The 12,266-nt window shown below is 52.5% G+C and overlaps 1 protein-coding gene across 1 annotated transcript in view; it reads right to left on the reverse strand.

Annotated features, from left to right (window-relative positions):
- Positions 1–6,041, reverse strand: part of LOC121546029 (laminin subunit beta-2-like) — a 47,830-nt gene extending 41,789 nt beyond the window's left edge. Inside the window, exons 1-4 of the mRNA XM_045209583.1 lie at positions 5,887–6,041; positions 1,440–1,575; positions 1,270–1,343; positions 908–1,096 (exon numbers count right to left, since the gene is read on the reverse strand). Coding sequence (XP_045065518.1) covers positions 908–1,096; positions 1,270–1,343; positions 1,440–1,575; positions 5,887–6,009 — 522 coding nt within the window. The 5' untranslated portion in view covers positions 6,010–6,041. The remainder of the gene's footprint in view (positions 1–907; positions 1,097–1,269; positions 1,344–1,439; positions 1,576–5,886) is intronic.
- Between the last annotated feature and the right edge of the window lie 6,225 nt (positions 6,042–12,266).

Raw genomic sequence — 12,266 nt, forward strand, 5'->3', positions numbered from 1 at the left:
CATAAGATACTCTACCTCAGGCGAGCAAAACCTCGAGACTTCCTTAGTATTTGATTTTGTGCACCAGCTGTTGTTTACAAATATACACAGACCGCCGCCCCTTGTCTTACCAGAGTCAGACGTTCTGTCCTGCCGATGTAGTGTATAGCCTGCTAGCTGAATGTTATCATTGTTGTCGTTCAGCCACGACTCCGTGAAACATAAGATATTACAGTTTTTAATGTCCCGTTGGTAGGATAACCGTAATCTTAACTCGTCCATTTTATTCTCAAAAAGATTGAACGTTGGCTAGTAGGATTGATGGGAGAGGCAGTTTACTCGCTCGCCGTCGGATCCTTACAAGGCACCCGGATCTGCGTCCGCGATATCTCCGTCTCTTCCTCACGCGAATGACGGGGATCTGGGCCTTGTCGGGTGTCTGTAGGATATCCTTCGCGACCGCCTCGTTGAAGAAAAAATCTTCGTCCAATGCGAGGTGAGTAATCGCTGTCCTGATATCCAGAAGCTCTTTTTGGTTATAAGAGACGATGGCAGAAACATTATGTACAAAATAAATTACAAATAACGCGGAAAAACACACATAATAGTACAATTGGTTAGAGGGCTGTAAAACGGCAGCCATCTTCCCGGCGCTGTCGGTTGCACACCACCTTCCGGAGACACTTGAAACCCCACCTCTTTAAGGAATACCTGGGATAGGATAAAGTAATCCTTCTACCCCCCCTTACCCCACCCACCCAAAAAAATAAAATAAACATATTGTAAAGTGGTTATCCCACTGGCTATAAGGTGAATGCACCAATTTGTAAGTCACTCTGGATAAGAGTGTCTGCTAAATGACGTAAATGTAAATGTAAATATAAAGGAGGATATCTCATGGTGGTATAGTTTCCCTCTATGGCATCACCTCTCCTTCCGTGGAGGGCTCGATGTCAGAGTATCTCTCCTCACAGATGACATCATTGATATGGTGGCGTGTGTGGGCAGGCACTCTGGGGAACGTCTTGGAGCAGTTGTAGGCAAAATAACGGTACGGTCTCCAGGAGCGACCAAAATCAGCCGAACGCTCTATCAGCATGGCGGCAGGTCGGAATGTCTATGGAAAGATAGCGGGAACAGTATTCAGTAACGTCTGGGACTTATTCAGAATCATTTCTGTGATGTTTATTACATGTCTGTTTTATTGGTAAGGTTTGTAGATCGTTTTGAATTGATCGTCTCTTGGATATTACTCGACAAATTCCTGAGCAGCCATCAGACAGCGCTCACCTTAAACTTCATGATGAGGTGAGTGAAGTGGAATTCTGCCTCCAGATTCAGTCTGATACTGACGCCCTCCTCTCCTGTAGGGAATAAATCACACAGAACACAATGAGGGATTATTACAGATGACACACACACACACATACACCCACACATACACACACACACACACACACCGTTGACAGACTGCCACCAGGTGAGGTCCTCGTTGCTGTCCATGAGTTGGATGACGTTCTCCACGCGGTGACTGTTTTTGTGGTGGTACGGGTCATAAGGATGCTGAGAGTTACACGCAAAACACTTGTCTGATTCCTACAGGGAGAAAGAAGCAGTAGGTATATATCATGTTTATACCACATGACCCCATTTGGAATCTGTTTAGGTGTGATATAGTAACACTGACTTAAATAGACTTGTTAATTACAACATTGGCCTGACGTGTATCCATGAGTTTGACACCACCAATAGTAAAGCCCTGGTTGCCTATGGAAACCCCAAATGTGGGCCGGGCACTCGTAGGTAGGGAGGATGGGAGTGTGGGGGAGGGGAGAGAGGAAGGGGGAGTTGAGGGGGGAGGGGGAGTGGGTAGGGAGGATGGGAGTGTGAGGGAGAGGGGAGAGAGGAAGGGGGAGTTGAGGGGGAGTGGGTAGGGAGGATGGGAGTGTGAGGGGGAGGGGAGAGAGGAAGGGGGAGTTGAGGGGGGAGGGGGAGGGGGGCAGGGAAAAACTCCAGAGCAGGGTTTCTTAACTAGGTTGTTGTCAAGGGAGATTAAGTCTCCAATAACAACAACAACATAATGCTGAATGGATTGAAGAGAAATCAATAGGAAAGTAGGAGTGTGTACAGTATCAGTATAGTGTGTACAATATCAGTATAGTGTGTACAGTATCAGTATAGTGTGTACAGTATAGTGTGTACAATATCAGTATAGTGTGTACAGGATAAGTAGGGGTGTGTTGGGTCACACGTGCATGCCTGCCACGCCAGCTCTCACCCTAAATCTCCTTTCACACCGTCATTCCGGACCTAGACTTATAAGGGCATTCCTCTCTTCATGCTTAGGGTACAACCATCTTAAACTGATCCTCCAGCAACAAACCTCTCTCCCTCTCCTCACATCTCAGACGTATCTATCTCTCATTAGTCAAGCTTGGAGGACCCTCAGATTATAACTGAGCATTTCCAGTGCAGCATCAGCACTCATCTAAGAGTTGACTGATCTTCAATCAATCAATCAATTTTATTTTATATAGCCCTTCTTACATCAGCTAATATCTTGAAGTGCTGTACAGAAACCCAGCCTAAAACCCCAAACAGCTAGTAATGCAGGTGTAGAAGCACGGTGGCTAGGAAAAACTCCCTAGAAAGGCGAAAACCTAGGAAGAAACCTAGAGAGGAACCAGGCTATGAGGGGTGGCCAGTCCTCTTCTGGCTGTGCCGGGTGAAGATTATAACAGAACCATGCCAAGATGTTCAAAAATGTTCATAAGTGACAAGCATGGTCAAATAATAATCAGGAATAAATCTCAGTTGGCTTTTCATAGCCGATCATTAAGAGTTGAAAACAGCAGGTCTGGGACAGGTAGGGGGTTCCATAACCGCAGGCAGAACAGTTGAAACTGGAATAGCAGCAAGGCCAGGCGGACTGGGGACAGCAAGGAGTCACCACGGCCGGTAGTCCCGACGTATGGTCCTAGGGCTCAGGTCTCTCAGTTGGCTTTTCATAGCCGATCATTAAGAGTTGAAAACAGCAGGTCTGGGACAGGTAGGGGTTTCGTAACCGCAGGCAGAACAGTTGAAACTGGAATAGCAGCAAGGCCAGGCGGACTGGGGACAGCAAGGTGTCATCATGCCCGGTAGTCCTGACGTATGGTCCTAGGGCTCAGGTTCTCAGAGAGAAAGAGAGAACGAGAGAATTAGAGAGAGCATACTTAAATTCACACAGGACACTAGATAAGACAGGAGAAGTACTCCAGGTATAACCAACTAACCCCAGCCCCCGACACATAAACTACTGCAGCATAAATACTGGAGGCTGAGACAGGAGCGGTCCGGAGACACTGTGGCCCCATCCGAAGAAACCCCGGACAGGGCCAAACAGGAAGGATATAACCCCACCCACTCTGCCAAAGCACAGCCCCCGCACCACTAGAGGGATATCCTCAACCACCAACTTACAATCCTGAGACAAGGCCGAGTATAGCCCACAGAGGTCTCACCACAGCACAAACCAAGGGGGGGCGCCAACCCAGACAGGAAGATCACGTCAGTAACTCAACCCACTCAAGTGACGCACCCCTCCCAGGGACGGCATGAAAGAGCACCAGCAAGCCAGTGACTCAGCCCCTGCAACAGGGTTAGAGGCAGAGAACCCCAGTGGAGAGGGGAACCGGCCCGGCAGAGACAGCAAGGGCTGTTCGTTGCTCCAGAGCCTTTCCGTTCACCTTCACACTCCTGGGCCAGACTACACTCAATCATATGACCTACTGAAGAGATAAGTCTTCAGTAAAGACTTAAAGGTTGAGACCGAGTCTGCGTCTCTCACATGGGTAGGCAGACTGTTCCATAAAAATGGAGATCTATAGGAGAAAGCCCTGCCTCCCGCTGTTTGCTTAGAAATTCTAGGGACAATTAGGAGGCCTCAGTCTTGCGACCGTAGCGTACGTATTGGTATGTACGGCAGGACCAACTTCGGAAAGATAGGTAGGAGCAAGCCCATGTAACGCTTTATAGGTTAACAGTAAAACCTTGAAATCAGCCCTTGCCTTAACAGGAAGCCAGTGTAGGGAAGCTAGCACTGGAGTAATATGATCAAATTTCTTGGTTCTAGTCAGGATTCTAGCAGCCGTATTTAGCACTAACTGAAGTTTATTTAGTGCTTTATCCGGGTAGCCGGAAAATAGAGCATTGCAGTAGTCTAACCTAGAAGTAACAAATGCATGGATTAATTTTTCTGCACCATATTTGGACAGACAATTTCTAATTTTTGCAATGTTACGTAGATGGAAAAAAGCTGTCCTTGAAACAGTCTTGATATGTTCGTAAAAAGAGAGATCAGGGTCAAGAGTAACGCCGAGGTCCTTCACAGTTTTATTTGAGACGACTTTACAACCATCAAGATGAATTGTCAGATCTTCATTGACACACGACGATGCTGGCTTGTGAGTGTCACATCCCACTGGCTCCCCCTTCCCATTCCGTCCTCCCCCGTCCTCCCCCATTCTCCCCCTCCACCCAGCGAGGGATAGTTTTAGTTCCAGTCCATCAGGTGGGTGGTGGAGCCAGACAGGTGCCCCTCTGACAGAACGTCACAACAAACTGCAGATCAGCCTTTGGCCCTGGGCCTGGCCCAGCCCACTACACTGGCACCATCAGATTACTGTAGGAGGACGCAATCATTGACTAGGAGCTTGTAACAAAATGAATTGATAAGGCAATAACCTGGACCTGCGGTATGAGAGGCTGTCAGTCACAACATGCACTAGCTAAGAGCCATTCCACAGTCACCACCTGTCAATCATGTTACCTGATACTCAACGATGTGCTGCGATATCTAGCCCACAGGCTAGCAATGAGGTAGAACACATATGCAGGCAGGCAGGCAGAGCATCAAGTCAACATGTGTCAGGGAGGGAGGGAGGGGGTGGGGGAGAGAAAGGAAGGATGGAGGGAGGGAGGGAGGGCTGGGGAGAGGAAGGAAGGATAAAGGGAGGGAGGGGGGTGGGGAGAGGAAGGAAGGATGGAGGGAGGGATGGAGGGAGGGAGGGAGGGGTGGGGGAGAGGGAGGAAGGATGGAGGTAGGGAGGGAGGGGTGGGGAGAGGGAGGAAGGATGGAGGCAGGGAGGGAGGGGGTGGGGAGAGGGAGGAAGGATGGAGGCAGGGAGGGAGGGAGGGGTGGGGAGAGGGAGGAAGGATGGAGGGAGGAAGGGAGGGGTGGGGAGAGGGAGGAAGGATGGAGGTAGGGAGGGAGGGGTGGGGGAGAGGGAGGAAGGATGGAGGCAGGGAGGGAGGGAGGGGTGGGGGAGAGGGAGGAAGGATGGAGGTAGGGAGGGAGGGGTGGGGAGAGGGAGGAAGGATGGAGGCAGGGAGGGAGGGAGGGGTGGGGAGAGGGAGGAAGGATGGAGGGAGGAAGGGAGGGGTGGGGAGAGGGAGGAAGGAAGGAAGGATGGAGGGAGGGAGGGAGGGAGGGAGGGAGGGAGGGAGGGAGGGAGGGAGGGAGGGAGGGAGGGAGGGAGGGAGGGAGGGAGGGGTGGGTAGAGGGAGGAAGGATGTAGGTAGGGAGGGAGGGAGGGGTGGGGAGAGGGAGGAAGGGAGGGAGGGGTGGAGAGAGGGAGGAAGGATGGAGGTAGGGAGGGAGGGAGGGGGAGAGGGAGGAAGGATGGAGGTAGGGAGGGAGGGGTGGGGAGAGGGAGGAAGGATGGAGGCAGGGAGGGAGGGAGGGGTGGGGAGAGGGAGGTAGGTGGGGTGCGCTTTATACCTGGGACTGACATTGAAACAGTTCAGTTTCAAGTCCAGGTGTGTGTGTGTGTGTGTGTGTATGTGTGTGTGTGTGTGTGTGTGTGTGTGTGTGTGTGTGTGTGTGTGTGTGTGTGTGTGTGTGTGTGTGTGCATGTGTGTTCTCACCTGCAGGTGGCTGACTATGCAGTAGTGTTCTGGCCCATGAAGACCACAAGTGGAGGTGGTGGTCAGATTAATGGCTCTGCCAACCAGCAGGTTGCCTGTTGCTGGGTAACAGCTGCCCTCCATGCAGCCATGCGGGCTTGAGGGGAGCTGCTGTCCCACCACACTGAGAGCTGAGGGGGAATTGAGGACAGGGAAGCAGAAGGAAGAGAACACAAAATACCCGATGATTAGTTACTCCATCATAATGTTATCAGATCAGGTTACATAGGACAGGTCATAATGGTATCAGATCAGGTTACATAGAACAGGTCATAATGGTATCAGATCAGGTTACATAGAACAGGTCATAATGGTATCAGATCAGGTTACATAGAACAGGTCATAATGGTATCAGATCAGGTTACATAGGTCAGGTCATAATGGTATCAGATCAGGTTACATAGGACAGGTCATAATGGTATCAGATCAGGTTACATAGAACAGGTCATAATGGTATCAGATCAGGTTACATAGAACAGGTCATAATGGTATCAGATCAGGTTACATAGAACAGGTCATAATGGTATCAGATCAGGTTACATAGGACAGGTCATAATGTTATCAGATCAGGTTACATAGGACAGGTCATAATGGTATCAGATCAGGTTACATAGAACAGGTCATAATGGTATCAGATCAGGTTACATAGAACAGGTCATAATGGTATCAGATCAGGTTACATAGAACAGGTCATAATGGTATCAGATCAGGTTACATAGGACAGGTCATAATGGTATCAGATCAGGTTACATAGGACAGGTCATAATGGTATCAGATCAGGTTACATAGAACAGGTCATAATGGTATCAGATCAGGTTACATAGAACAGGTCATAATGGTATCAGATCAGGTTACATAGAACAGGTCATAATGGTATCAGATCAGGTTACATAGAACAGGTCATAATGGTATCAGATCAGGTTACATAGGACAGGTCATAATGCTATCAGATCAGGTTACATAGGACAGGTCATAATGCTATCAGATCAGGTTACATAGGTCAGGTCATAATGGTATCAGATCAGGTTACATAGGACAGGTCATAATGGTATCAGATCAGGTTACATAGGACAGGTCATAATGGTATCAGATCAGGTTACATAGAACAGGTCATAATGGTATCAGATCAGGTTACATAGAACAGGTCATAATGGTATCAGATCAGGTTACATAGAACAGGTCATAATGGTATCAGATCAGGTTACATAGGACAGGTCATAATGGTATCAGATCAGGTTACATAGGACAGGTCATAATGGTATCAGATCAGGTTACATAGGACAGGTCATAATGGTATCAGATCAGGTTACATAGGACAGGTCATAATGGTATCAGATCAGGTTACATAGGACAGGTCATAATGGTATCAGATCAGGTTACATAGGACAGGTCATAATGCTATCAGATCAGGTTACATAGGTCAGGTCATAATGGTATCAGATCAGGTTACATAGGACAGGTCATAATGGTATCAGATCAGGTTACATAGAACAGGTCATAATGGTATCAGATCAGGTTACATAGGACAGGTCATAATGGTATCAGATCAGGTTACATAGGACAGGTCATAATGGTATCAGATCAGGTTACATAGGACAGGTCTAATGGTATCAGATCAGGTTACATAGGACAGGTCATAATGGTATCAGATCAGGTTAAATAGGTCAGGTCATAATGGTATCAGATCAGGTTACATAAGACAGGTGACAAGGGTCAGGTGACTTTACTGTCCTCAGGCCAGGAGTCAGATGTGAACATTTAAGAGAGGTAAATAAATCACTTGTTCCCTTCGACTGAAGTTGGAGTTGGTCTTTATGACATTCTAGTGGTTGTGCTGCTTCCGGCTCCTAACACCTGGACGCTGGCCGTAATAATAGAGACAGTAAATAGTGTTGTTGTGACCTCATCTTTGGTTTGCTGTCATAATCTGTGAGTGATGAACTGGATAGCTCCCTCAGCACCCGTGGGTGTTCAGAGGGGCCAGGGCCACCGCAGAATGCCCCTATTATACCCTCTTTTGGGCTCTGAGTGTTACACCCTGTTGTCCCACTCACCCACGTAAATGTTCTCTCCACATCAGTGACTCTGAATAACCAAGCCATCATCGTGGTTGAGGGAGGAGGGGAGAGTGGTTGAGGGAGGTGGGGAGAGTGGTTGAGGGAGGTGGGGAGAGTGGTTGAGGGAGGTGGGGAGAGTGGTTGAGGGAGGTGGGGAGAGTGGTTGAGGGAGGGGGAGAGTGGTTGAGGGAGGTGGGGAGAGTGGTTGAGGGAGGTGGGGAGAGTGGTTGAGGGAGGAGGGGAGAGTGGTTGAGGGAGGTGGGGGAGAGTGGTTGAGGGAGGTGGGGAGAGTGGTTGAGGGAGGGGAGAGTGGTTGAGGGAGGAGGGGAGAGTGGTTGAGGGAGGTGGGAGAGTGGTTGAGGGAGGTGGGGAGAGTGGTTGAGGGAGGTGGGGAGAGTGGTTGAGGGAGGAGGGAGAGTGGTTGAGGGAGGTGGGGAGAGGGTTGAGGGGAGGAGGGGAGAGTGGTTGAGGGAGGAGGGGGAGTGGTTGAGGGAGGAGGGGGAGAGTGGTTGAAGGAGGTGGGAGAGTGGTTGAGGGAGGAGGGGAGTGGTTGAGGGAGGGAGGGGAGAGTGGTTGAGGGAGGTGGGGAGAGTGGTTGAGGGAGGAGGGGAGAGTGGTTGAGGGAGGAGGGGAGAGTGGGTTGAGGGGAGGAGGAAGTGGTTGAGGAGGAGGGGGAGAGTGGTTGAGGGAGGTGGGAGAGTGGTTGAGGGGAGGTGGGGAGAGTGGTTGAGGGAGGAGGAGAGTGGTTGAGGGAGGTGGGGAGAGTGGTTGAGGAGGTGGGGAGAGTGGTTGAGGGAGGGGGAGAGTGGTTGAGGGAGGTGGGGAGAGTGGTTGAGGGAGGTGGGGAGAGTGGTTGAGGGAGGAGGGGAGAGTGGTTGAGGGAGGTGGGGGAGAGAGGTTGAGGGAGGGGAGAGTGGTTGAGGGAGGTGGGGAGAGTGGTTGAGGGGAGGTGGGGAGAGTGGTTGAGGGAGGTGGGGAGAGTGGTTGAGGGAGGTGGGGAGAGTGGTTGAGGGAGGTGGGGAGAGTGGTTGAGGGAGGAGGGGAGAGTGGTTGAGGGAGGTGGGGAGAGTGGTTGAGGGAGGTGGGGAGAGTGGTTGAGGGAGGGGAGAGTGGTTGAGGGAGGTGGGGAGAGTGGTTGAGGGAGGTGGGGAGAGTGGTTGAGGAGGAGGGAGGGTGAGGGAGGGGGAGAGTGGTTGAGGGGGGTGGGGAGAGGGGTTGAGGGAGGGGGGGGAGAGTGGTTGAGGGAGGTGGGGAGAGTGGTTGAGGGAGGTGGGGAGAGTGGTTGAGGGAGGAGGGAGAGTGGTTGAGGGAGGAGAGTGGTTGAGAGGAGGGAGTGGTTGAGGAGGAGGGGAGAGTGGTTGAGGGAGGTGGGGAGAGTGGTTAGGAGGAGGTGGGAGAGTGGTTGAGGGGTAGGGAGGTGGTTGAGGAGTAGGGGAGAGAGTGGTTGAGGAGGAGGGGAGAGTGGTTGAGGGAGGAGGGGAGAGTGGTTGAGGGAGGTGAGGAGAGTGGTTGAGGGAGGTGGGGAGAGTGGTTGAGGAGGGGGGAGAGGGTTGAGGGAGGTGGGGAGAGTGGTTGAGGGAGGTAGGGGAGAGTGGTTGAGGGAGGAGGGGAGAGTGGTTGAGGGAGGTGGGGGAGGAGTGGTTGAGGGAGGTGGGGAGAGTGGTTGAGGGAGGGGAGAGTGGTTGAGGGAGGTGGGGAGAGTGGTTGAGGGAGGTGGGGGAGAGTGGTTGAGGGAGGAGGGAGAGTGGTTGAGGGAGGTGGGGAGAGTGGTTGAGGGAGGAGGGGAGAGTGGTTGAGGGAGGAGGGGAGAGTGGTTGAGGGAGGTGGGGGAGAGTGGTTGAGGAGGTGGGGAGAGTGGTTGAGGGAGGAGGGAGAGTGGTTGAGGAGGTGGGGAGAGTGGTTGAGGGAGGAGGGGAGAGTGGTTGAGGGAGGAGGGGAGAGTGGTTGAGGGAGGGGGGGAGAGTGGTTGAGGGAGGGGGAGAGTGGTTGAGGGAGGAGGGGGAGTGGTTGAGGGAGGGGGAGAGTGGTTGAGGGAGGGGTGAGAGTGGTTGAGGGAGGAGGGGGAGAGTGGTTGAGGGAGGAGGGAGAGTGGTTGAGGGAGGTGGGGGAGAGTGGTTGAGGGAGGTGGGGAGAGTGGTTGAGGGAGGAGGGAGAGTGGTTGAGGGAGGTGGGGGAGAGTGGTTGAGGGAGGTAGGGAGAGTGGTTGAGGGAGGTGGGGAGAGTGGTTGAGGGAGGAGGGGAGAGTGGTTGAGGGAGGAGGGAGAGTGGTTGAGGGAGGTGGGGGAGAGTGGTTGAGGGAGGTAGGGAGAGTGGTTGAGGGAGGAGGGGAGAGTGGTTGAGGGAGGGGAGAGTGGTTGAGGGAGGAGGAGAGTGGTTGAGGGAGGAGGGGAGAGTGGTTGAGGGAGGTGGGGAGAGTGGTTGAGGGAGGTGGGGAGAGTGGTTGAGAGAGGGGAGGAGGGGAGAGTGGTTGAGGGAGGAGGGGAGAGTGGTTGAGGGAGGAGGGGAGAGTGGTTGAGGGAGGAGGGGAGAGTGGTTGAGGGAGGTGGGGGAGAGTGGTTGAGGGGAGGTGGGGAGAGTGGTTGAGGGAGGTAGGGAGAGTGGTTGAGGGAGGTGGGGAGAGTGGTTGAGGGAGGTAGGGAGAGTGGTTGAGGGAGGAGGGGAGAGTGGTTGAGGGAGGTGGGGAGAGTGGTTAAGGGAGGAGGGGAGAGTGGTTGAGGGAGGTGGAGGAGAGTGGTTGAGGGAGGAGGGGAGAGTGGTTGAGGGAGGAGGGAGAGTGGTTGAGGGAGGTGGGGAGAGTGGTTAAGGGAGGAGGGGAGAGTGGTTGAGGGAGGTGAGGAGAGTGGTTGAGGGAGGAGGGGAGAGTGGTTGAGGGAGGTGGGGAGAGTGGTTGAGGGAGGAGGGGAGAGTGGTTGAGGGAGGTGGGGAGAGTGGTTGAGGGAGGTGGGGAGAGTGGTTGAGGGAGGAGGGGAGAGTGGTTGAGGAGGAGGGAGAGTGGTTGAGGGAGGTGGGGGAAAGTGGTTGAGGGAGGAGGGGAGAGTGGTTGAGGGAGGTGGGGAGTGGTTGAGGGAGGAGGGGAGTGGTTGAGGGAGGTGAGGAAGAGTGGTTGAGGGAGGAGGGGAGAGTGGTTGAGGGAGGAGGGGAGAGTGGTTGAGGGAGGTGGGGAGAGTGGTTGAGGGAGGAGGGGAGAGTGGTTGAGGGAGGTGGGGAGAGTGGTTGAGGGAGGTGGGGAGAGTGGTTGAGGGAGGTGGGGGAGAGTGGTTGAGGGAGGAGGGAGAGTGGTTGAGGGAGGTGGGGAGAGTGGTTGAGGGAGGAGGGGAGAGTGGTTGAGGGAGGTGAGGAGAGTGGTTGAGGGAGGAGGGGAGAGTGGTTGAGGGGGGTGGGGAGAGTGGTTGAGGGAGGAGGGGAGAGTGGTTGAGGGAGGAGGGGAGAGTGGTTGAGGAAGGAGGGGAGAGTGGTTGAGGGAGGAGGGGAGAGTGGTTGAGGAAGGAGGGGAGAGTGGTTGAGGGAGGTGGGGAGAGTGGTTGAGGGAGGTGGGGAGAGTAGTTGAGGGAGGTGGGGAGAGTGGTTGAGGAAGGAGGGGACTGATTACTTTCTACAGAGTGGGAGAAAGAGAGAGGCAGCTAGAGATATGGAAAGAAATGCAGAGATCACTGGGGCCTCTGTCAACATCAGAGGACCAGGGAACAGCAAACACACAGCATGTTGGGACACGACGGAGGTGGAAAGTGTGATGTGTATTTAAAAACATCCTGTGTTACCAATGAGAAATGAAATAGTCATATTTTCCATAGACACCTAGTCATTAGGGCATGTTTAAGTGTCAATTACAATATAAGAGAACCAAGTAAACATAGGGCCACAAGATCAGCGGACGGCAACACATAGAGCTCAACAGAGCTTTCTAATTGAACACATAAAAAGACGCTCCAATCCACAGACAGATTAACGAGCCTGCCTTGGCTTGCTTCACAGGCTGCTATTGTGCAAGGCCATAAGAGAAACCATGTCCTTTTGTCCTGTACCGTTGGCTAACCGATAAATATACACAAATCATATACCATGACTTGGCCCGTGCTCAAGTAAAATATTTAACTGAAGCAGATTCCCTGAGTTCCAGTGAAGGAGCAGGGAAGCATTAACACAAGGCAATACGCCACTGGGCCTTAACCTGACACCAGTAGGATACATACAGCCCCTCACACACCTGAGACCAGTAGGATACCTTCAGCCCCTCACACACCTGACACCAGTAGGATACCTTCAGCCCCTCACACACCTGACACC

This window comes from Coregonus clupeaformis, chromosome 30 (assembly GCF_020615455.1).
Source record: "Coregonus clupeaformis isolate EN_2021a chromosome 30, ASM2061545v1, whole genome shotgun sequence".
Taxonomy (NCBI): domain Eukaryota; kingdom Metazoa; phylum Chordata; class Actinopteri; order Salmoniformes; family Salmonidae; genus Coregonus; species Coregonus clupeaformis.